This window comes from Branchiostoma lanceolatum, chromosome 13 (assembly GCF_035083965.1).
Source record: "Branchiostoma lanceolatum isolate klBraLanc5 chromosome 13, klBraLanc5.hap2, whole genome shotgun sequence".
Lineage (NCBI taxonomy): Eukaryota > Metazoa > Chordata > Leptocardii > Amphioxiformes > Branchiostomatidae > Branchiostoma > Branchiostoma lanceolatum.
In genome coordinates, this window is record NC_089734.1 from 6,273,057 (window position 1) to 6,298,154 (window position 25,098).

The following is a 25,098-nucleotide window of genomic DNA, read 5'->3' on the forward strand; positions in this document are numbered from 1 at the left end:
CACAAACCCTTTCTGCTCCCCAATATCCTGATAAATGACCCGTTGCCATGGACACGCCATTACCCCGGATGTAGGTTAATTGGACGGCACACCTCTGAGAAGAGCCCGTCCATTATTTCGTGTAACTGGTTAATTGGCAATTCGTCTTGTCGTCGGAATGAAGATTTGTGCATTCGTTACCATCGTTGTGCAATATTAGATGATAACGATGGAAAGACACTAAGCGGAGGACGATGCCAACTATTTCGCAACAGGAATGAATGATTTAAACAGTAGGGAAATGTGTCTGATGAAGGAAAACTTGTCCATTTATACATAAAGAAGAGTTTTCCAACCTCCAGTTACAATGTGTGAGGGCAATGGTTTCCACAACTAATCATGTAATACTATACACATTGATGAAAAACAAACTAATAAACGCCTAGCATTCAACGCCATTATCATAGAATATATCTACTTTTGCAGTTATAAATTACAATCATAAAGATATCATCGACTGCTTTATGTTTACATGGACATGTGACAAATATCCACGGTATTGTCTCATTAATGGACTGATTTATCTCCCCCCCCCCCCCCTACGCAGAGGTTAAACAGATTAAGCCCCTGTGGTTGATTCGGTAGGTCATCACATCATTTTGAAAGGCCGTACCGTACTTGCAAAGAATGTTATCTAATGGTTATTGACAGCTAGTTAAAAGAGGTGACTGTTGTAGGTCAAATGCATAGAAGACATACCGAAGGCATTAGTCAAATGCTCCATTCAAGAACAGACAGGCAGAAACCAAATTGTTGGAGCACGGCTTGCGAGAAAATAGATTAAACACACATGCTCGGAAAGTACAATATATCTGATCTTTCCAGACCAAACGCTACGACGTAAACAACTAAGAATGAAGTCCTCTGACATCCTATGTATCTGGGACACAATGTTCCCAAGGGTACTGCACAGATGCCTCCTCCCATCTTCATTAGCATACGCCCACGCTATATTTGGTATTATTAGATGAAACTAGACTGGATGAACCTAGGCTAAGGCAATATGAGATAACTATTTGAGGATATCCACGCTTGTCACGTAAAAGCCTCTTTTTAGTCTGCACCATTGTGCCCTAAGTGTATGGTATAAGTGAAAGGATCGCAAAAAATATTATGTCTTCAGTACGTAACACGTGACAACGTCGATATGTAGCATATTTAATACATGATATCATGTCAATCAGTATCAACTAGTATTTGATATTGATTGCTACCTTAAAACAATTTTAGACATTTGCACTTCGATGGTCCTTGATCCCTGGCCGGGTCATACCAAGGAATTGCAAAATCGCACAAACCTTTTTCTCTGTTTAGCGCCCAACTTAATTATGGAATAGAACATGGTTGTCGAGCACACGCCACCAAAGGACAAAACTCCCTACTGTAGTTGTTGCTGCCAAGAGCTATTGAAAAGGAGATGCCGCTCTATATAGTACTAGGAAGGACTTTCAACAAACTCTAATCTTCACATTTCTGTATTTTCAGGTCGTTCGCGTCTGTAACCCCTCCGACCACCATGTGTGCTTTATCGTCAAGTCGTGTGCGCCCGGCCGTTGCTATAGCGACCCGAACATGGGCGTCATCGGGCCGAAGTGCTGCATCAAGATCACGTTCGAACTGAAGGAGAACGGCTACGACCCGAAGGAGAAAATCAAACACAAGTTCCATATAGAGGTGAGCTTCCTACCTAACTGACTAAATGTCTTAAAAGTTTTCTATAATCTTTGAGACATTCAGTTTGTTCTTTTTACCCTTTTTACGGATGTATTGTGTGTTTATGAGGGCCGTGTTTGTCTGCACGATACCTCGAGAATGCCTGGGTGGATTGGCTTGATATTTAATGTGTACTTGATGAGACCTCGACATGATTAGATTGTCCCCTGACGGCGTGTTATGGTACTGCAGGGTAACTCCCGGTTTTGATATCTCGTGTTCTGCACATGCTTTTATGGTCATGATATTCTAGTGGTAGATAGCTCTTGGGAGGACAAGTAAGTCGTGTAGATTCCTAGTTCTTACTGTGTCACAGTAGAATCTTCTTCTTTATCTTGCAGAGTATGTCGACAGCTTTGTTTATTGGTAGACGTGAATAAAACTTTTTGTCTTTACTCCAGGTCTTACCAAAACCTGACGGAGTCAACCCGGTTGGCAGAGGAATGTACGAGGATCTCTTTAAGAACAAGCGTCCCGCAATCCTTCATCTTCGCTGCGCCTTTACGGGCGGGGACCTCTCCGAAGACTCCGATCTTGAAGTGGACGGAAGATTCCAAACCGGTCTCGGGAGGACACTGAGTTGTATGAAGCTGCGTCGTAAGAAGCGGTACCGACTCTTCTCGGGAGAGGGCGCTTCTGATGCTGACGAATTTCCAGGGCTTCAAAGCAACGAGTATCACACGGGCATGTCTAACTCCGCGTTCGACACCAAAAACGCCAATCAGGTGGCCATGGATGACGTCATGACAAAGAACAACAACATGGCGGCGGAAGAGGAGTTCGAAGTAGAGGACGACTCTGACGGTTCTTTCGATGACAATGACATTAACGACAACGGGAACGAACTTAATCTCAGACTCATGGAACCGCTTTTAGCAAAATGATGTCAACTTTTTTCTTAGCTCTTGTTGAAGAAATTTTCTTGAAGTGTACAATTGATACTTTTTAGATATGACAATTTAAAAACAATCAGTAAGGATGAAATGTAATGTTAAAAAGTCAAAGACCCATTAGTCAAGGTGAAAGAAGGCAACTCGACTTCTAGAATCATGCATTGGACTGCAGTATTTGAGCTGTTCGTATCATGTCGTTTTGAATATTTTTCTACGTGTGCTTGTTGGACAACGTGTTATGCTTAGCTTCAAATTGGCTTCAGATGGTATTGATTTTTTCCTACAGAATTCATGATAACGCTGATGGTAATGACAGTGTTTCTGACTTCTCGATCGATGTGGAACAATTGCAAAGAAAGCAAAAAAGTGAACAAACTACGGTGCTGGAGGAAAGTTGAACTGTAATTTTCAACACAACAAATTTCGACTGTCCAACTCCAGTCTTTGTCAACGAATGAGAAACGTTGCTTCAGACTGATTTCTACCAACACAGATGAACTACTTTCAAGCTAAAACAAAGGTGCTATGAACTACACATAACAAAGGAAACTTGACTTCAGTGGACAATGAAACAGTAGTTAGTGAACATTGGGTCTATATGTGAGATGAAAATGCTCTGTGATGACGTGGCTGCTGATCATGAGGTTTTGCTATCCTGTGTTCAATAAAGAACGCTTTTCTGATGACATAACATGATGTTCTGTTTACTATTGTTGCAGATAAAGAGTACACGTCTTGCAATGTGTGTCGAACGTTCGTTCTTAAAATCTTAAGCTGAATCAAACGTCGCACAGTTTTTGTCTGTTGACTTTGTCCAACCCAGGTGTGTACAACAATACGCGGATATAACAATCTCACGGCATACTGTCACCCTGGTGTTTTGTCAATGTTTGCAATATGATAGCGTTATGATAGCCTTCGTCTTTGATCCGTTCGGCAATATTTACTCCGAGAGCAAAAGGTTGATCGTCCTGTACTTTGCTACGTGATACACCTTTCCTTAGATATCGGGAGCCCATTGTACTGGTGAACTTTACAATTAAGAATCAAAGAATAAAGCAAGCTGCTTTTGGACTATTCAGTCGTTGGTCGAAAGCACATCTTAACCAATTCACGACAGTTTCATTCGGTATTGAACAGACCCAAGAGCGAACCCACGTCGATTCTCCCTTATCAATCGAATGGGCCAACGCAACGTGTTAAGTAAATGTGCTTGGGTACAAAGTGTGTGCAAAACATTGGCGTTCTAGATCTCCAAACTATGCGTTCATGGAGAGGAACTAGTCGGTGAAGCTAAGATTTAGTACGACAGCCTGTTACAACCGGCAACTACAGCAGGTTCGAGAGCTTCGTGGACGAAGGCACGTTTAAGGTACAGCCTTCAGTTATTTGATGGTCTCGCTATCATTCATACTTTTTGTTTCGTAGCTACACCACCGTGAAACCATGTAAAATTGACGGTGGTGAACATTTTGTACGTGAAAGTTTGCGACAAACAAGGCAACAGCTTACTAGTCTAAGTCCTTATGACGTTTTCGTTCATGATCTGCTGAGTGTTGTAATACATCCGTGATACCATTTCCGTCATCAACTGTATAGTCATAGAACAACAGTAGCTGTTTTGCCAGCAACATTCAGGTTTTGTTTGTACCTCGACGTGCACAAAATGGCCTCGGATCCTGACGTATTCGGACATGGAAACTTGAGTTGAAAGGTACTTTTCTGGCGTCGTTTCCATGCCAACGATGTCAACCGATTCTGTTCAAATATGCATGTACTGCAGATATGGCTGCGAGGAATGTTTGTTTCGCTGCCTTTATCATTGCTGCGCTGTTGGCGCTGCTCCTCGGAAAGGGGGAGGGGTGCAGCTGTCCGTGGGGACCTTGGAGCTCAACCACTGGCTGCCCAACCTCAGTTAACCAGTGTGGTACGTACATGTATTTCATTAGATTGCAGTTAATACCATGTACATTTCCTCGCTTATAGACGATATGTTGTCAAGAACATCCATGATTAACTTAACCTCTGGAATCGCCTTCCTGCGGACGTGGTAGCAGTTGAGACTGTCAATGCCTTCAAATAGAGACAAGACACCTACTGGAAGGGTGTTGAGTGTGCGCCCACATAGAATCTGTACACTTATCTTATTGTTGTTGAGAACAGAACTTACAGGCAACAGCCTCTTTCTGGTATGTCAATAGTCAATATAGTTTTCATGTCCTCTCAACTGCAGCTTGTCGTAATGCACTCGGGATGGAGTCTGGCGCCATACCTGACAGCAGGATCACTGCATCATCTTACTGGATAATAGTCAATAATCCTAGTAATGACGAGCACGCTCCCTACCACGGACGGTTAAACGAGGTTGCTTGTATATATGTAGGCGCCTGGGTGGCAAACTACGATAACGTTGGAGAATGGCTGCAGGTAGGAATAGAACTGAATATGTTACATGTAAATCAAACAGTTCCAAAATTCTGTTGAATTCGTTGATAGTACGTAGTTCTGATTCGCTGACACATCGCTAGGTATGGTATGAGGCTGACCAATAATGTTAGTCACGCTTGCACACTTTACCTTTCATGAAAGTTTCATGCCTGAAAACAATTATCTTACAGGTGGATTTAGGAGAGACGAAGCGTGTCTCAGGCGTCATTGTCCAGGGTCGCCAATATGCATACGTGCAGTGGGTGACGTCCTACCAGCTTAGGTACAGAACAGACGGGGGTAGCTGGAGGACCTACGCAGATATCCACGGTCAACAAACGGTATCAAAAGAGATCCTTTTATGTTCTAATTCCAGTTTTTCCATAAATAATTTGGGAATTCGGTAGTTTTCTAGTGAGCGATGAAATGCTGAATACATAAGACATAATTTAAATGTTTTTCTACTTTTCAGATTTTCTCAGGCATCACCAACACGCGCACCCCTGTGACCAACTTACTGGACAACCCCATCCGTGCTCGTTATGTGCGCTTCGTGGCTTATTCTTGGATAAATTGGATCAGCATGAGAGTCGAGATTCTCGGCTGCAACTGTAAGTTCTTGGGCAACTATCTCTTAGCTCTCGGAAAAGGAATTACAATTCACCCCATAGACTCAAGCGTTTATATCTTGACTTGACAAATATGTTGTTACGAGAATGGAAGGTTTAAAACAACTAAGAGTAGACGTCTGATAAACGTTTTTGTATGTAAGTAACAACAAAAATCATACAATTTCCAATCAACAATCAGCCAATGTAGAGTATATTTCATACAACTTTATGACTTCAGTTTTTTTTCTTCCTTTAGGATAATCATGTGTGAAGGTTTGCTTAATATTTCACAGATCAAGGATCCCAAACAAGAACCCGCAACTCGTGCTGCTCTCCAAGCATCGAGACCAGGTCAGTCAACTGCTGGGAGTGTTCCTGGTCCTCCTGGTCATCCTGGAGTACCTGCAGTGGAGGTTTGTTGATCCTCAGAAAATAGGAAAGTTCTATTAAGTTAAACATTTAGGACAACAAAGAATTCTCATCGGTGAGTTGTCACAACTGATTTTTCAGCACTGCATATAACCTCACCGAAGTTTCGCTTGGCATATTGTAGCCTTATTTTGGGTTAATGATCAATTACCTAGGTCGCGTGATATTACACGTGACGTCAGCAACTGGTCAAATGTGCCTGGAAGTTTTATCGCCCTCTGTCTATGTGGTTTTTGGTGTGTCTCCCTTACATTCATTCCGGTCTCCTTACGAAGTAACCCAGTTCAGTGTTGTTTGTCTTTCTACAACAATTCAGTACTAGAAATGTTTACATGTTAAGAGAGTTCCGATGATAGTGAACTGAGACGTTTGATTCGATGCAAGTTCGTTTCCTTCACATAAAGGAAGCCAATCCCGAAGGCGGTACCGTGGCACTTGCTGCGATCGGCCTCACGACGAAACCCAGACACAGCCCTGCAACACGAACACGTGCGAATGGGGCACGTGGCAGTCCTGGACATCTTGTTCAACGTCCTGTGGTGAAGGTATGTTCTTTTAACCAAAAAAAATTAAACTTCACCATCGTCATCATGATTTACACAACAAAACCATGCATAAAGAGCTGCTTATAGACAAAGCTCAACTAGTACACGTCAATGTCTATCAGTAGAGAACGACTTGTGAATACGACGTAAAGTAATATACTTTTAATAGATATGCTAGTTAACTGTAGCGATCGCTTACACAACCACGTAGAAAATACTTTATCCTTTAAGCTTAAACGTCCTGTGCTTATTGCACTATAGAATCCTGTTATTTTTTCCTAGCACACCCTTTGTAGTTCGTCTAATGCCCCACATGTACAGTTGCTAGACCCATTGTTAACTATGCCATGTTCACTTATAAATCGTCTGCATGTTTGACCATAGGTAGGCAAACCCGTGCCAGGTACCGGGGGCAAAGCTGCAACCCGAACCACGAGGAGGACACTCGGACCTGTTACAACAATTGTAATGGCACTTCCAATACTAACGGTAAGGGCTGAGCTTACCTTGCCTTGTATGAGCATGTATTGAAGCAGGGTGGTTCCTTTATGCATAAGATATTTTTATCACTGCCTACAGATTGCACTGGAAATGGCTGAATATGATTAATCCGATGTTAGCTACAAAGCATTGGGCAAATTCAGCTAAACATTCTCTTGATTTATATCATGGTGCCCTACTTTTTAAAACAAGTCAAATACAAGTCAAAGTCTTACACGTGTGATAACACCAATTGTAACCATATTTTCTATAACTCATTTTAGGTGGATGGACGACCTCTTTTTGGAACATAGAACGAGTGACGTTGGTCACCCTGGGCGTGTTGATTGGGATTGTTATTTCTGGTGTCCTGTTCTGGTACTGCTGCATCAGGGACCCGGACAGGGTGCACCGTATTAATTATTAGAGGGAAAATCTAGGGAGTGTATAGACTTGTTTTAATTGCAAACATGACGTTCTCAATGATTATTTTACCAGTAGCTGCTTGTGAGTTATGTGTGAAACGGATACCTGTAGGTATTCCCGAAAATACAAATGTTCAACAGTATTTGGTGACAAAAGAAGTATGTTGTGCACGGTAATGTAAAAGGTAATTTTAAAATACTGACAGGATAAAGCACTTGATGAGGTACAAATGTACTAAAAAGATTACTCAGAAAGTTGCTGTTGGGTTAGGATATATCTTTTCAACAGAAAAGAAATAAACAATCCAAGAAAGTTTGTTTGTGGCAATGGATTGAGAACATGTGATGCCTGGGTTTGATGAATATAGGAGTGTTGTATTTTCTAATTTACCAACGTCGCGCTACAAGTTGCCAAAATTGGCAAGTGTGTACAGCCTATGTTATACAGAGTTGAAACATTATGACTAATAAACGAGTATTTACAATACTTACCGTGTATCTTCTTTCTTAGTTATCAATAAGTAGCAAGTTAGGTTAGATGTGTCTACGAGTCAGCATTAACATTTACCGGCTGACAATTAATTGATCTGATATCTGGTTACTTATCACGCTTACTATGCTCAGTGCTTATTGTTCAACTATAACTAGTTCTATATATAGTCTGTCTACCTATTCTTTATTTCAGTTATTTTACTTTACAACATTGAGAAGCTGGTATCAAAGGTACGTTATTAAGTACCTGTTTTCTGAAGATTTATTGACGATAAGTGAAAAAGGACCAGACTAGAGCGGGCCGGGACAACGGTCAATAAGTGTACACAAGATAACATTTACTCCAGTTAGATAGTATAAAATCCCTCGCTGGTTCATCCAACACAAAGTTATGTAGATAATCATCGCTACTGTTTAGTAAACAAAACATTCCCTTCTGACCCTCCCGTCACCTGGCAATGTTTACACGCGGTTGTTGACTCAATAGCAGAAGGTTGGCTTCTTGTTCTTTGTTGAGCTGAGGGATTCAACTTTCATGCACTTGGGCCGTTAACTTTGACGACAACATACAGTGCGTGCTAATTGAGAATACTTCAGTCTTCTCCCCACTAACCCGTTAACTTTAAGCAGATCCCAACTTGACCCCGTACATTGTGCCAAAACAGTTTATGGTGTGTTTTGTGTTGATGACAATAACCTTAAAGTCAATACACTTTGAATGGTCCCCTAAAGGTAAACAGACCCACGCGAAGCTACAGGCAAACGTTGCTGGTTAGTAGGGACGTCTGTCTGAAGGGCAGTGCGCCGTCATGCCATCACAACAACAAAACCGTTATCAAACGTGAATGAAGGATCTGTTTTGAGGTAAGGTGGACTGCCTGACTTTGATACTGTGGATTCCACTGCTTCTGTAGTTGGTATCGTTGCATAAATCTAAGCCCTGAAATAGCTTGTAGGATTTCAACTTTCCGATTGCAAAGCTCAGAGATATGTTGATACCACTATCTATAGTTTATTTTGACATTGTCACTGTTATGGTCAATTTTCTATATGTCACTTCCGTGGGGTGGCTAGGAATGCTCAAAGTAGGTAAATAGGCTACCAACATGCTAGTAATTGTGCACTTTGGACGTTTCGCATAGGTGTTGACTTAAGGAGCTTTATTAGGGCCCATTCATTGATCATCCATCGACGCTATTCTTTTCGTGGAAGCAAAATTCTCGTCGACTTTATACGGGAACATTCTGCTTTGCTGACAACTGTTTATGTATTCAGAGCATGCTCGACTTGTACATACTGTGCTTAAAATCTAATCTAGTTTCGAGTTGTTGAACGTAACCGCTTTGTTCTCCCCGCAACGCTTGGTAAGTGATACCTATTCCTTAAAAGGGGAGAACGGTGTCGTGAGAAAATAGACCTTTTGGTCGCTGAGAGTTTTATTTTGTGTTTAACCAGAAACGTAATCATTCACAGGCCAGTTTTGTTCAAACCCATGCCTGGTGGTAAAGTTTAACGTGGAGACATGGGTACGGGTACAAGTAGTTCCCGTAGTTCCATGGCATTCCTAGAAGACCGGATAGGTCATGAGTTCCTTCTCGTGCGGCACCCTGCAAAAGCCCACCACTACATGCTGGGAAGTATGCTGTCGGACGGTGGCACGGACAACACAGGAAAGACTATTCTAATCAGGTACTAGATGCGAAATCTTGAATACACCCGCATTTTATGATAAGTAGTGGGTTTTCTTAAAAGTCATGGTAGTGGGCCTCTTACACAAATATCGTCATCATCATATACAAATATTGTTTGCCTTGTGGAAACCAACACACCCAAGTACATGTATTTTAGAATTTCTCAAGGTCATTGACCTGCTCTCAAAACACTTGATCCATATTTATGCTTCAGCCATACGGGCAGTACCATAGCATCCAGATTGTCACCGTCGATAACGGACGACCAGTTTGCCGGGGATCTTCTAGACTGGCCAAAGATGGGCCCGGCTATCACCGATATCATCGGTTCTGGCTGGAACGCTGGCGGTCAGCTTCAAGCTAGGGTCTTCCCGTTGGAATTTGACGTGTCGGCGGAGGCCGTTAATATTGAGGGGCGTTGGTTCAACCATTGCCGACTGTACTCCATCGACGAGCAGCACTTTTGGAAGCGATTAAAAGGGAAGAAAGTAGAACAAGACGCTCCGGGGATTCAGGGAAAAGTTCGCTTCTTCATCATTACAGAGGTAGGGGGTCCTTGGTAAACATACTAAATGTCCTCTACATGACTGCCATCAACATACCACTCCATAGCGAATGATCATCCAATAACATCCATGTCAAGCAGGTCCCACCATTCGCACTGAGAATGATAAGTGTCTGCATATAAATGATAGGCTTTATTGATTGATTGACTTTTGTTGATAAAGTCATAAAAACTTGAGCTAGTGCTTTGGAATGTCGATAGAGTATCCATTCTGCACTTGAGTCATATTTTACATACAAAACGAACTCTACCTATAAATGCAGGCATACGTTGCCAAAAGCGTTGGTCAACTACGACAGAAGAGCCTCGACGCCTCTGCAGGCATCGGATTGCCGCAGGCGTCATCAGAGGAAGGCGCTAGTGCGGGAGTACGGCTTGAGTATCAACGTGCCAGCCACCAGGTCTTCAAGCAGATCGGGGAGGCTGCGCTCGCCTTCAAAATTGTTGAAGTGAAGTACGACATGTTCGGGATAATACAATACATGAACCTGGTGCACAACCCTCGGCAACACTACACTCTAGATCCACAAACAGGTATCAAGCAACCATTAAATTATGATGTTGTTTATTTTATATAACTTTAGTTTTTAGGGGCAAAATTCTCAAACGTTCAAACATAGTCGTACATGATACAGACAGTTAAAGAAAATATTAGTCTGCCGACATTGCAAACATATTTACAGCTCTATAATTGATAACGTCATGCAATTATAACAGTTAAAACACTAAGCAATTATCTCTGACATGAAAGTTAGAAACACAATCTAAACATTTTGTTGTAAGGGTTTTGGCATTTAATACAGTCTGAATTTCTGCAGAACAAGCATTCCACAGTTTCCCTGCTCTAAATCGTTCCACAGTTTCCCTGCTCAAACGTTCTTTTTTCATGCCCTAGATGACTGCTCAAAAATAAGCATTGCAAGATTCTGTTGACGTCTCGTCACTAACATTATCAGACTTTCTGGTTTCAGGAGATACGCCGAAACAACCGTCGCCCAAGAAGAAGGAATTCGCGTGAAACCCTGTAGCACTTGGCTTGTAACACTCCGTCACAGGTGTCTCTGCTAACCGTTGAAATTGAATTTTTAAAAGTTACACTTAAAAGTAAAATAGATGGACGTTCTATCTTTAATAATGATAAAGTACAACAACAAAAATCTCCTTGGAATTTTCAGAAATATCAATATGACACAAAATGTGATTCGGTTTTATAGCTATTATGAGCGATCTTCCTGTGTTCATTAATGACTACTTCTAAAACAAACGAGCAGGACTATTAGACATTTGTCATTTGTGACAAATGGACCTCCATAGCAATTTGAAACACTCTTATATACAACATTCAAAATGTTACTGAGATATAAATACGATGTATAACGTTTGCTACTATGTGTATCACATATCATTGATAGCCATTGAATGACAGTTATATCCATCTGCACAGCTGAATAGTACTCTCAGTTCGTCCTAACTCACAATGTGTGGTCAGCATATGTCTATCGATGGGTCTACTCCTTAGATAGATAGTAAGGACAACCTCAAGCCAACCGTACACACTCATGTCACATCTTCAGAAAAGACGCTGTAGCCGAATGTATCTGTTTAGAACTTTATTCGAACCAACACCTTCATTGGGGTCTACTCCTTCATTGCATTGAACGTTTAATATAAACGTCAGTCTTTTATATTTTAACCACAATTTGAACAAAGATCTACTATTGTTACGAGCGAGACCGTACAATTTGGACACACATCTAGACTAAATTTCGTACATCTCAAGGAGTTATGTTAATAGCTGTTACATGTCACTGAAATGATTATAAGAATCCTTCAGGGCAAAGGACTCCATAATGCGTGAACTTATGGACTAGTAGCGCGTATCTAGCAGCATGTACATCATGACGCCTGACGTAAATCAAACTGTTCTAGAATTTTGTAGTATTTAATCAATATCATTAGCTAAGAGAAGTCTGACTAAAAAGGCAATAATATTTCATACCAATATCATAGCTGATAAGTGCATGATACCTTAATGTTTGATTTCACCCTAAACCTTATCCCATTTATCGTACTGCAATGGGCTTGCTCCTTTCCCTGTAGATAGTACTAAAACTAGGTGATTTCTTTTCTTGTAACGATTCATTGACGTCACGGGTTCAATAAAATCAAACTGTAAATTCAAGTATTCTAGATTATTGTATTACTCTATTCATTAGCTAAGAGAAATCTGACTAAAAAGGCAATATTTCATACCAATTTCATAGATGATAAGTACATGATACCTTAATGCTTGATTTCACCCTCAAGTATATTCCGTTTATTGTACTGCAAGGGTTTTGCTTCTATCCCTGTAAATAGTAAAGGAATACTCAATGATTTCCTTTTCTTGTAACTTACATGAAAAGGAAATCATCGAGTATTCAAAGTTGTAACGATACGTTGACATCACGGGTTCAGACACGCCACTGTGCCTGCACTCCCTATGAATGAAGAAGAAACAACATGAAGGCAAATTACTTTCAGAATCAATTTCTTGAGGAGAAAGCTACGAACATGTTTAGTATTTTGGCAGTTGTCCATGATAGAACGGACCTCGTTTTGAGAACGTCTGTGCAGTTTAAGTATGACGCAATTTGTACAAGTGGACTCCCTGTACCAAAAGTATTTCTTACAAACAAGGTTTAAATCAATATATTTTTGAACATCATTGTACAGACCAATTGGCTGTTTCATCGGAGAGACACTGCATTTCCTTACCGTGTCGCCGGGAGGCCTCGCTGCACAGCCGGGTGAACCTGCCGCTCTCGACCAGCTTGTCGAAGCCCTGGTTCCAGTAGGTGGCGAAATTGTTGTCCTTCCGGGTCATCATGGCACCTGCGGAAGTAATTGTATGATTCACATAAAGTCGCAGAACACAGTTTTTATCCGCGATCCCCGGGGGTCTATGACGCGGGTACATAAAGTAGTACGGCTAGATTCTTGAAGGCCTGGTAGAAAGTCGCATGTGAGAGGCAGCCAAGTGCAAACTATGCTGCGCGGTATAGTATTGTGTGGTCTTTCAGTCTGTATGATTTGGATTGTGAAGGTTTTCCAAAGTGTGTATGAAAGCGCTTCATGACGTAACTGTCTTTTTCGGTGAGCCGGCTGCAGTTATTTGACCTTCGCAGAGGGGCATTTCAATGAGGGCGTCAAAACGCGATACGTCGACAGAATTTTTTTTTACTTATTTGTAGGTTGTATCCTTAACTCAAACATTTTCGTATTTCTCAAGTGCACCGCACTATAAATTTTACCGCGTCGAAGCCAGTCACCTTATGGCCCTTAACTATAGAAATCCCCAAAGGCCGAAAACTGTGTTCTGCTACCTTCAAATAACCATAGTTGTAATTGTATTACAATAATTTCAAACCAGGACAATCTGAAAGCCAGCCGCAGTATCTGCAAAAGCTGATCATGATTCGAGAATTTCTAAAGGTTGGAGAAACTTCAAGAGTTCTATCGATTAGACAGCGAAACCTTTGACACTCTAATTCACCCCCTTCCTTATAATGTTATTGACTTACTGCCGGATAGCATGCACTGCGGTGGCGACCTTGGAGGCAACAGTTGCACGGCGGTGTCATTGAAGTATCCCTGTGCAATAAGCGAGTTGCCTGACCACCCAGCGTCCACCTGTAAGAGAAGCCAATGATATTCTGTAAGACGTAAAAATAATAAAAAGGGCTCTCAGCATCCATGAATAGTTTCATCAGGTTGGGGAGTCACTGGATAACAACGTTCTTTCTACACAAGCAAGGCCGTGCAGGCGCATTCGTTGGACTAAGGGGGCTGTATGGATAAGAACATCTAGTCCAGTCATGAGCTGTGATGAGGGAGGGGGGCAGAAACTCAGGCATGATTGGAACCACATTCTTCACACTGCAGTGACTCTGAGGAGGGTGACAGACAGATAACGTTGACTTCTTGTCGAAAGATATGTATGCTTGTGTGGTCATGTTGTGGTCAGTTTCATATGCAAAAACGATGTTATACTCCGTATTCCATCCTATGATTCCATTTTTTAGAGAAGTGTTTCTATATACTATAAACTGCATCTTCTAAATATCGGACATTGCAATTATTATGATACTAATAACCAATGAAGTAATAGCATAAAAAAAGGAGAACGCTTACTTGTTGGGTAATGATCTGCTGCAGGAATTCGTCCGTGGTGGTCACGTGGACGATCTTATCGGCCGACAGCACCGATCCCGTGATGCTCTTCTGCCTGGCCAGGCACTTCTCGTCATTCACCCAACCGTCCAGGAAAACTGCGGTGCGAGACAACATTTAACAACATTGTAAAGCGCATTTAACACTGTATATGGCTAATTCTCTGACCGGTTCAATGGCCTTGGGTATACGCTCGCCTAGTTTGCTTGTTCATATCAAAAAGTGCATTCTGCTTTCTCTGCTTAGCACTCAGCACTTATGAGAATGAGTATGGTAGTTGAACATACTCCACTACCAGTGGACTAGCCACCCCCCACCCCCCCTCCACGTACTCACTGTAGTGGCCTGTGTGGCCCAATGTCCACCGAAACGGAGATGGGCACAGCTAGCCTTTATACACCAAAAGGCGTAATCGCTTCTATGACGTCTGCACTCTACAGGTCTTATTCTACCCTTTCATTGATAAATATTCATCTTAAAATTACTAATTGTATTGATCATTACACGTACTCTACACGTACCAGAGACAGTATGACTTTCATGACATCTATCAGTTTTTGAACCATGTGATATTGTAACAACAGATGCGCCATTTGGGGAGAGACTTTTCAAGCGCTATTTTTTTTTTCCAATGCATCATGTACGAGAGGAAATTTTCTCAGGTAAAATATTTTTGTACAGTATAGGTAGCGTTGGACATTTACCGATCTTCTTGCCGGAGACGTCGTCCACGTTGAAGTTTCCCGGGTTTCCCCTCCTGACGTAGAAAGATGCCCTGTGGGTCGGCAGGAAGGCCTTGGAGAAGGAGAAGGTCCCATCCCGAAGACGGGTCCGCGTGTAGCCAGTACAGGCGTCGTACCACCCGTTCATCAGTCCTGGTGGACATGCGGTAAAAGTATGGTAATCGTGGAGGTCTCTTTACTTCCATATGTGTCAGCTGTCTATCATAAACAACTATGGAGGTACGTCGATGAAGGCTAGATATCTAACGGGGGGTGCCCAAACATATGACGTTTTTTTACGCGCTCGAACTCACGGCGCTCCATTGCTGGTTGCCATAGAAAGGTCATGTTTTAATGAATGAATTTTGAACACATTCATCTAAAGAACATACATGGACAAGAAATGTATTCATACTGTTCATGGGCCCTTAACGCTCCGCGTTACAAGCGGCAAACGCTGTGAGACGTTTTCACGAATGTGCCTTCTGATTTAGTGCTACGCCAGATAGTGTGCCTAACTTATCACGCTTTGGTAATTTTGCTCTCTTCGGAAGTTGGTGATGCAGTTAGGGAAATGTAAATAAGGCTTGAAGTCTGCTATATTCTAGCTTTCTTTTGACCGAAAAATGTTGACTAATACTTGACATAAACGGACCTTACCTTGCCCGCCGCTACCATGCTTGCCGGCCTTTGAGTCCCAACAGTTGGGGTAGGAGTCCCACACCGTGCGGCAGTTCAGCCCGGCAGCCTCGCACACCTCCCGGATCAGGTCATGGTGGTACCCCGCTATGTTCCCCTCCACGTCGCTGTAGTACAGATTTAAATCATAAAACTATGATAAACGTTTTTTAGTTCGTTCGCTCCTTTAGACCCTTGTAGTGGTTTTTGTATCTCAGGGTCCAGTTTGATAACCAACTTAATGAATATCTGAGTGATGATCCGCCACGGTATTACTTCTGCATGAAATAAAGTCGAACCTGTCTGGTTGCTCTGGAGCTTATTGTGAGTCAAACTATTGGAATCTCAAAGTCTCACCTCTGACATGGGAGTGGCAATGAATATTCATGACAGCTCGGCATGCAGGCCATCCTTAATGGTTGACTTAACCCATTGAATATTCCTAACACGCAGTGCGACTGTGTCTTTGGGCCCTGTCACGCTTGTGCGTATATTCAAGTGCGCGTGAGTTGCGCAATAACATTTTTTTGGTTTAAGTAAGGTTTGCGGGAAAAAGATGTTTGTACTTTTGATACACGAAATGTATCGCTGATAGACCTTCGAAGTATAGCAATGCTCCAATACACGAGCAGGTGGTTGTGTAGTTTTCTATACTCACATGTACTCGTGAGCGCCGAAGTCGTGCCCGACCATGATGAGCCAAGTCTTGCCCGCCGCCTGCCCGTCGTTGCCGCCCCCCTGCCCGTCATTGCCGCCCCCCGTGGCCGCCTGAGCTGGTCCGAGGTTGAAGACGTTCTGTCGGTTCATGCTGACGGCCGCCAGAACAATGGCGATGATGGCCAGCAGAACACAGAGGGCTCCCAGCAGCATGGTGGGCAGATTTAACCCCGAGCTCTGTGTTTTCCCCGGCGGGATCATAGCACGGATATCGGCGGTGCTAGCCGTTGCTTCTTCGTCAAGTTTCCTCATCTTGATCTACAAATATCTTCGAAGATTTGTGCGATTCGTAGACTACAGTCACCAAATCTGGGTGTAAACTGTCTCAGCTAGTCAGCGTTGTGGTAAAACCAGTCTAGGTTGGTGACAAAGAATGCCTTTGACAAACTTGGTGCCGTGGGCCTGGGGGATAGTGTCAGGTGGGTACTTCTCCGTTGCACCCCTTGCACAATACAATACAAGGTCGTTAACAGACACATGCTACACCCTGCTCACCTTACTTGTTGTTGTCTCACCTTGAGCAGGCCAGGAGTAGGTCATGACCCACGATACGCGCTACTCCTCCAAAATGTTACGCATGTAACAAATGGTCTTGTGGCCAGGATCTGAGCTGGTTCTCTTAGTAATACGTGTACGTACGTCAATACGACGCGTCTATAACTCTAGTGTACTCTCACCAAATAGTGCCAAGACTCGGTTCGGTTTACAGTTTGATGTGATATTCATTCAGTATAAATGATCTATGTTTATATAAGATAAGTATATGTTTTCTTAATGTGTGATGTAAGATAAGTATGTTTTCTTGATGTGTGATGAGACCCTAACGTATATTCCATTTATCGTAACGCAAGGGGTTTGCTTCTATCCCTGTAGATAGTAAAGGTTTTATCCCTGTAGATTTTACCATGGTCAATAATATCCTTTTCTTGTAACGATTCATTGACGTCACGGATTCAGACACGCCACTGTGCCCGCCCTCCCTGTGAATGAAGCAGAAACAAATGTCTTGCAGAGTCAATTTCAAAAGCTATGAACAATTTTGTATTTGGGTTGTTGCCTATGATAGAATACAGTGCCTGTGCAGTCTGAGTGTACTGCAATTTTGTACGAGTGGACTCCCTGAAAGAAACGTATTTTTACAGACCAAGGAGGTTTAAATCAAGGTTTTTCTTTTTAAGTACAAGCGCATTTTTTTACCAGAGAGATACTGCAATGCCTTACCATATCGCCTGGCGGCCTCGTTGCACAGTCTGGTGGACCTGCCGCTCTCGACCAGCTTGTCGATGCCCTGGTTCCAGTAGGTGGTAAAATTGTTGTCCTTCCGGGTCATCATGGCAGCTGCGGAAGTAATTGTATGATTTCCATAACCATAGTTGTAACTGTATTGCAGTAGTGAGACACCTGGTGGCGCTCTCGCGGGGCTGAATTTGAGCTCTCGCGCGGATGATTGGTCCGCGCGGACGGCTGATTTTCCGCGGCGCGTCGAATGTGTCTGCGCGTTGCGGCTGATAGATCTCTACGACCATCAAATGTGTCTGGCCATCCCGTGACGGACGTTGTACCCGTGAACATCTGGGATGTGGGGTCGTGTGGCGCAGCGGCAGAGCGTTCGACTCAGAACCAAGAGGTCCCGAGTTCTAATCTTGTCATGTCACCGATCTTGTGCCCTTGGGAAAGGCACTTTACACGACTTTCCTCACTCCACCCAGGTGTGAATGGGTACCTGACTTCGGTTGGGGAAAGTCGTATTGAGGTCACCTGGTGGCGCCGAATAGCAGCCGCCCAGACCCTTGCTACAGTTCCACAAAGTGCAAGTGTGGAGCAAATATGTATATTGTGTATTATGTAATTGTAAACCCTGCAGCAATTAAGCAATGGCTGCCATTGCATGGGTAATTTCGGACCGATAAACTATCATTTATGGTATGTGTAACGCAACGTGATGGTATGCGTAACATTTTGAAGGAGTAGCGCGTATCGTGGGGTATGTATCAGGTCGCCTGACCTATTCAAGGCCGGAGACAACAACGTGTAAGGTGAACAGGGCGTATCAGGTGTCTGTTGACAACCTTGTATTGTGCACGGACGCAGGGGAGACATACCGACCTGACACTGTCCCCTACGGCACCAACGTTGTCACTGGCGTCCTTTGTCAATCTCCTAGACTAAACGCACAGGTCTTACCACAACGCTGACTGGCTGAGACAGTTAAGACACAAGCCGGGTGACTGCAAAATCTACGAATCGCACGAATCTTCGAAGCAATTTATAGCATCAAGATGAGGAAACTGGACGAAGAAACAACGGCTAGCACCGCCGATATCCGTGCTGTGATCCCGCCGGAGAGAACACAGAGCTCGGGGTTAAACCTGCCCACCATGCTGCTGGGAGCCCTCTGTGTTCTGCTGGCCATCATAGCTATCGTGCTGGCGGCCGTCAGCATGAACCGACAGAACGTCTTCAACCTTGGGCCGGCTCAGGCGGCCACGGGGGGCGGCAACGACGGGCAGGCGGCCGGAAAAACATGGCTCGTCATGATCGGGCACGACTACGGCGCACACGAGTACATGTAAGTATGGAGACCGGGATGCGAAAACTACATAACGTTAACCACCTGCTCGTACATTTGAACATTGCTATACATGTACTTCCACGGTCTATAAGCCATAAAATGCGTGTACCAAACGCTTGAGACGTTACAACTATCGGAACACAGGCGAAATTTCAATGGTAAGGACGTATATAACCATTTGAGGCAAATATAACATTTTCCGGCCATTGCCAATCATAGTACACGTAGGTACAACTATGTATTTATGCGCCATGGACGTTTGAGAAACAAAGACACAGTCGCACTGCGTGTTGGGAATATTCAATAGGTTTAGTCGACCATAAAGTTGGTCAGCAAACTGGAACCTAAGACGAGGACAGTGCCCTAGGCGTGTGCCGTCACCCGTAGAAGGTCAACCGTGGAGTAGAAAACACTGTCTGTTTGTGTAAGAATATATAAGCAATGTAAATCTCAAAACAGAATTGCAATACATAAGATGCTAACAAGCATGACGACCGTAGAATATTATGCTACATTGTAGTATGTTCACTTTTTACATACACATATGCACAAGACTGGTGGTGATTTTGTTGTCTATTTGTGCAAATTTGAGTCTATAACTTGAAGGTCTTGTTGGCTTTTATTCTATGTAAACGGACATTTTTGGATGTCATTGACGCAAATGTACAACGTTACTTTACATAGTGCTGATGCATATGACAAGATTTATGGACTCATTTCGGACGGTTTTTAGTTATTCAATACACAAAAACACTGCTGAATTGTGGTATTTTGACAGATAGTTTTTCATGGCATAAATTGGTTCAAGATTCCAAATCTTTATAGTGACGTGGAGGGGAACCTGGCGGGGTACCACCATGACCTGATCCGGGAGGTGTGCGAGGCTGCCGGGCTGAACTGCCGCACGGTGTGGGACTCCTACCCCAACTGTTGGGACTCCCAAGCCGGCCAGCATGGCAGGGGCGGACAAGGTAAGGTCTGTTCTCGTCAAGAATTAGTGATTGTGTATTGTGATACCCTTTAACCTCTAATCTTCCAGGGCTCATAAAAAACATGACATATCATATTATATACATGTAAACACAGATCTAGATCCACATATCATGCGAAAATGCATACAGATACGGTATCTAAAATTATATTTAAGATATCAATAAACTGTTCGGCATTGGATACGGTCTTTACAGAAGGTAAGGTCGAGAATCGTCCAGGATGGAGGTGAAGGTTGCCGGGAAATTTCTCGCTAAGCTTTTAATTGTCGGGGCCAGATTTGTGGATTAAACGCTTGAACTGGCATAACTATGAGTGTATAAGGTAGAACTACTCAACATCAATACATTTCCACATATCGAATAGGAAAATTCATAGATTTTTCAAAAGCATTTGATCCGTTCACGATTGTGCAGAGGCACGACATGACAATTGTCAAACTACGATGCTTTCATACATTGTTTTAGTTGTCATGCCTATTGGACTACAGGTCTTTTCAGTCACTGACAAAAGGTAGTATATGCTCAGCTGAAACGTCTAACCGTTTACAAAGTCTATCCAGTTGCTTGAGCATATACTATATATTGCCGCGTTTCTCGTCACCTTTCATCGACGTACCTTCATAGTTGTTTATGATAGACAGTTGCGACATATATAAGTAAAAATACCTTCACGATTATCATACTTTTGCCGCATGCCTACCAGGACTGATGAACGGGTGGTACGACGCCTGTACCGGCTGGTCGAGGACACGTCTCCGGGACGGAACCTTCTCCTTCTCCAAGGCATTCCTCCCGACCCACACGGCATCTTTCTACGTCAGGACGGGAAACCCGGGAAACTTCAACGTGGACGACGTCTCCGGCAAGAAGATCGGTAAATAGCCAAACCCACCAAAATCGTACAACAACGAAATTTTCCCTCGTAACACATAAAACATTAGGATATGAACGTGAAAATGCAGAGCTTGGAAAGTCTCCCCTATAATTCCAGGGTTGTATTGTTCTAAATCTAAAAGATGTAATGAAAGTCAATTCTCTAGTACGTGTAGCTATAATGATCAATACGATTAACAAGTATATCATGCATATTCATGATGAAGGGGTAGAATAAGACCAGCAGACATCATAGAAGCGATTGTGCCTTTTGTTGTGAAAGGGCTGCGCCCATCTCCGTTTCGATGGACCTGGCCACTACAATGAGGGTGGGGGGGGGGGTGGTAATAGAATGTGTTCAACACCAATTCTCTTTCTCATAAGTGCAGAGTGCTAAGCAGGGAAAGCAGAATGCACTATTTCATACGAACAGGCAAGCTAGGCGAGCGCATACCCAAGGCCAGTGGACCGGTCAGAGAATTAGCCATATACATGTAATAGTTACAGTGTTAAAATGAGCTCACATTCTTGTTAAATGTTGTCGTGTCGAATGTCTCGCACCGCAGTTTTCCTAGACGGTTGGGTGGATGACGAGAAGTGTCTGGCCAGGCAGACGAGCATCACGGGATCGGTGCTGCCGGCCGATAAGATCGTCCACGTGACCGACACGGATAAATTCGTGGAGCAGATCAATACCGGACTAGTAAGTGTTTCACTATTTTTTTCATACTAATACTTCATTAGCTACTATTGTTAAGGACACTCTCAGTTACCGCGACTTTGGACATATATGGATGAAACCTGAGGCTTATAAAGTAGATTATATTGCTCACCAACTACGCTCCCGGCTACAAGATACACACTAGAGTGGTTTAGTCGTATTAGAAGTAATTCAAAACTGTCTTTTCTCAACAAATCGAAAAGCTGTTATGAACAAGAAAAATATCTTGATGATATAAATAACTTTGAAATTCGTAAAGCGATAACTCAGTTAAGAATCAGTAGTCATAAGTTGAAAATAGAGACGGGAAGATGTTATAATGTAGCCCATTTTGTCCAATGGAAATTGAAGATGAATTTCACTTTGTCATAGAATGCTCTAGATATGATATTTTACGTAATAAGTCATTCGCATGTCTCAAAACAAGTTTTAAGAGTCTCGATGCTACAGAATGTTGTGAGTACAGTCAAACCTGGCCGAGCAACCACCTGTACATATTCAAATGCAACAATCCCCATAATGCCAAAATAGGTAAATATTTAAACGACTGCTTTATCATAACAAAAAATACCGAAACTAATGATTAACCCCACTCGATTATAACACTACATGTATATCAAAAGTTACTATTTTTATGACTTTTAAACTCTCTAAAGCCCCCCTCTCACTAGACCCGGGGCACGCTGGCGGCATCGCGCGGCCGATCGAATTTACAAAGCACTCGAAGAATTTGACCGACAAAATACGAATCTTTTTAAGCTTCGTGTGATTTTTTGTCGTTTTGGTCATACTTGTACGCTTTGAATGATATTCCCATTATAAAGTCAATGGTAACATAAATCCAGTTTAGGACGCAGCGACGCCGCCAGCGTGCCGCGGGTCCAGTGAGAGGGCGGCTTTACAGAATATAATTTGCATTTCTTACAGGCGGACGCTGGGTGGGCAGCCAATACGCTTATTGCACAGGGATACTTCAATGACACCGTCCTGCAACTGTTGCCTCCCACCACGCCACAGAAGTGCATGCTGGACGGCTGTAAGTCACCAGCGCCATGTTGGGGGGGGGGGGGGGGGTTAGTGCTGTGAAGTAAAGCTGAAGGTGTCATATTACTCTTAAAGTCACCCCTGTTCCAATCTTTAGGAGGCGATTTAAATTGCACTTAACGTTACCCCCGATAAGCTTTATATTGTTTTGCCCTGGTTTGAAATAATTGTAGTACATTTGTGTGTCCTGGTTTGAAAAACATGGTATGTCCTGGTTTCAAAAGATGGCAAGTTATGTACTGGTTTGAAACAATTGTAATACACTGATGCACAGCGCGGAAGAAAAGCGAATCCACAGAGAAGAACTTTGCAAAAGAACCGAGTCAGCTTACAGATGCCGCATATGTGGCAGAGACTGTCATTATCGTACTGTTAAGCCATAGACGATTCTGTAGGGCTGATGTGAATTTACCATGTTCAATATTGGCCGATGGAGGCCATATATATATATATTTATAATACAACACGCATCACCATCCAACGTCCGAATTTGGTATTTGAATTTTCGAAAGCGGGTGCAACAGCGCAAGCAAAGTGCGTTCGAAACATTCTATGGAAGCCCGTCCGGAACGCCCGAATCGAACGTTATCCTTGCCCAGGTATAACATGAATATAATATACTGATATTTTCTGCTTTGAAAAACAGTAATGATCGGTTACAATCATTTCTGCAGCTGCCATGATGACCCGGAAGGACAACAATTTCACCACCTACTGGAACCAGGGCTTCGACAAGCTGGTCGAGAGCGGCAGGTTCACCCGGCTGTGCAGCGAGGCCGCTAGGCGATATGGTAAGGAATTGCAGTGTCTCTCCGGTGAAAAAATGAGCTTGTACATAAATGTCCTTAACAATGAAGTTTAAAAGAAAAATCTTGGTCTGAAAAAAAAAAAATTTCGTACAGGGAGTCCACTTGTACAAAATCGCAACACACTCAATCGTAGCTTTCTCCTTAAGAAATTGATTCTGCAAGTAATTTGCATTCGTGTTGTTTCTGCTTTATTCACAGGGAGGGTGGGCACAGTGGCGTGTCTGAACCCGTGACGTCAACGAATCGTTGCAACAAAAGGATATCATTGAGTCTTCCTTTACTATTTACAGGGATAGAAGCAAACCTCTTGCATTACGATAAATGGAATAAGCGTTAGGGTTTCATCACACGTTTTTAAGAAAACATATACTTATCAACTATGATATTGGTATGAAATATTGCCTTTTTAGTCAGATTTCTCTTAGCTAATGATATTGATTAAATACTACAAAAATCTACAGTTTCATCTACACTTTCATTTTCTCTCGCATGTAATATCAATACATGAAATGACGGAATCAAAATGTAGTTACAAAATAGAATACGGTAAAAAAATGTAAGAATCGCTTGACTGTGAAAATTTGGTCTCTAAATGACGTCTAGACCGTATTTCTGCGCTGGGCATTGGAAATCCTGGAATTGTACTTTCTTACCAAATGTATTCTTTATTTGCTGATGATATACAGAACGCCCAATGCATAACACAGCAGACTCTTGCTTCTTTGTTGCCCATGTTACATAACACACAGATTCCCGGTTCGCATATCAATTTGTATATGCAAATCAACACGATAACACGATAGCAAATTCTTCTTACGTATTGAACCCACAGATAACTGAACTTCTGAATTGCAATCTTTCCCAGTCGCAAACGACAGTATGTGTAACTTTGTTATCCTACATAACACAGTGTTCTATCCCTGGGCCTAGCCTCGGTACGTATACACAGACTTCTCAACACCATATATTTTATTTTTGAACCCATTTTTGGCCTCGTGCAACGTGGAGTCGTCCTTGCCGCAGGTCCACGCGTGGTCTGCGTAGTCGGCCGTGATCCTCGTCGCTGCTGTAGTCTCCGTGATCTCTAGTACTTCCCTACAGAAGAGAGACACTCACAGACACGTTTTGCTTCCACTATTGCAAGCTTTAATCTGCTCTCTGCGTACGTGCAAGGATAACGTTTCTGTAGGTCCTTCAACAGCACGCGTGCTGCGTACACAAAATAAATTTAAACAAAGTTATTGTAAAATATAAGAAAACAAGCATGACGTCCGTAGAATATTATGCTTCATTGTAGTATATTTACTTTTTACATACACATATACCCCAAGACTGGTGGTGATTCTATCGTCTATTTGTGCAAATTTGAGTCTATACCTTGAAGCTCTTGTTGGCTTCATTGATTGATTGATTGATTGATTGTTTGGTTGTTTGATTGTTTGATTATT

The 25,098-nt window shown here is 42.7% G+C and overlaps 5 protein-coding genes across 5 annotated transcripts in view; 4 read left to right on the plus strand and 1 right to left on the minus strand.

Moving 5' to 3' along the window:
• Positions 1-3,382, plus strand: part of LOC136447799 (vesicle-associated membrane protein-associated protein B-like) — a 46,744-nt gene extending 43,362 nt beyond the window's left edge. The window contains exons 3-4 of the mRNA XM_066446859.1: positions 1,525-1,713; positions 2,154-3,382. Coding sequence (XP_066302956.1) covers positions 1,525-1,713; positions 2,154-2,636 — 672 coding nt within the window. The 3' untranslated portion in view covers positions 2,637-3,382. The remainder of the gene's footprint in view (positions 1-1,524; positions 1,714-2,153) is intronic.
• Positions 3,383-3,701: 319 nt separating this feature from the next.
• On the plus strand, positions 3,702-8,049 carry LOC136447798 (uncharacterized). Its single transcript, XM_066446858.1, has 9 exons — positions 3,702-4,017; positions 4,429-4,572; positions 4,879-5,072; positions 5,264-5,413; positions 5,545-5,683; positions 5,977-6,096; positions 6,517-6,657; positions 7,042-7,146; positions 7,422-8,049. The coding sequence occupies exons 2-9, from the start codon at positions 4,431-4,433 to the stop codon at positions 7,562-7,564; spliced, it is 1,134 nt and encodes a 377-aa protein (XP_066302955.1). The 5' UTR covers positions 3,702-4,017; positions 4,429-4,430; the 3' UTR covers positions 7,565-8,049.
• Positions 8,050-8,779: 730 nt separating this feature from the next.
• LOC136446831 (uncharacterized) lies at positions 8,780-12,492 on the plus strand. Its single transcript, XM_066445438.1, has 5 exons — positions 8,780-8,918; positions 9,528-9,743; positions 9,960-10,290; positions 10,574-10,844; positions 11,282-12,492. The coding sequence occupies exons 2-5, from the start codon at positions 9,577-9,579 to the stop codon at positions 11,326-11,328; spliced, it is 816 nt and encodes a 271-aa protein (XP_066301535.1). The 5' UTR covers positions 8,780-8,918; positions 9,528-9,576; the 3' UTR covers positions 11,329-12,492.
• On the minus strand, positions 11,906-17,323 carry LOC136446829 (uncharacterized). The gene is made up of 8 exons (XM_066445436.1): positions 16,581-17,323; positions 15,905-16,050; positions 15,227-15,397; positions 14,484-14,620; positions 13,874-13,982; positions 13,068-13,184; positions 12,737-12,790; positions 11,906-12,696 (listed from the first exon to the last, which is right to left on the minus strand). The coding sequence occupies exons 1-7, from the start codon at positions 16,889-16,891 to the stop codon at positions 12,756-12,758; spliced, it is 1,026 nt and encodes a 341-aa protein (XP_066301533.1). The 5' UTR covers positions 16,892-17,323; the 3' UTR covers positions 11,906-12,696; positions 12,737-12,755.
• A 669-nt stretch (positions 17,324-17,992) lies between these two features.
• On the plus strand, positions 17,993-24,354 carry LOC136446830 (uncharacterized). Its single transcript, XM_066445437.1, has 7 exons — positions 17,993-19,208; positions 20,037-20,182; positions 20,907-21,077; positions 21,643-21,779; positions 22,725-22,833; positions 23,516-23,632; positions 23,849-24,354. Exons 1-7 carry the CDS (start codon positions 18,919-18,921, stop codon positions 23,881-23,883), a joined length of 1,005 nt encoding a protein of 334 aa, XP_066301534.1. The 5' UTR covers positions 17,993-18,918; the 3' UTR covers positions 23,884-24,354.
• Positions 24,355-25,098: the final 744 nt, after the last annotated feature.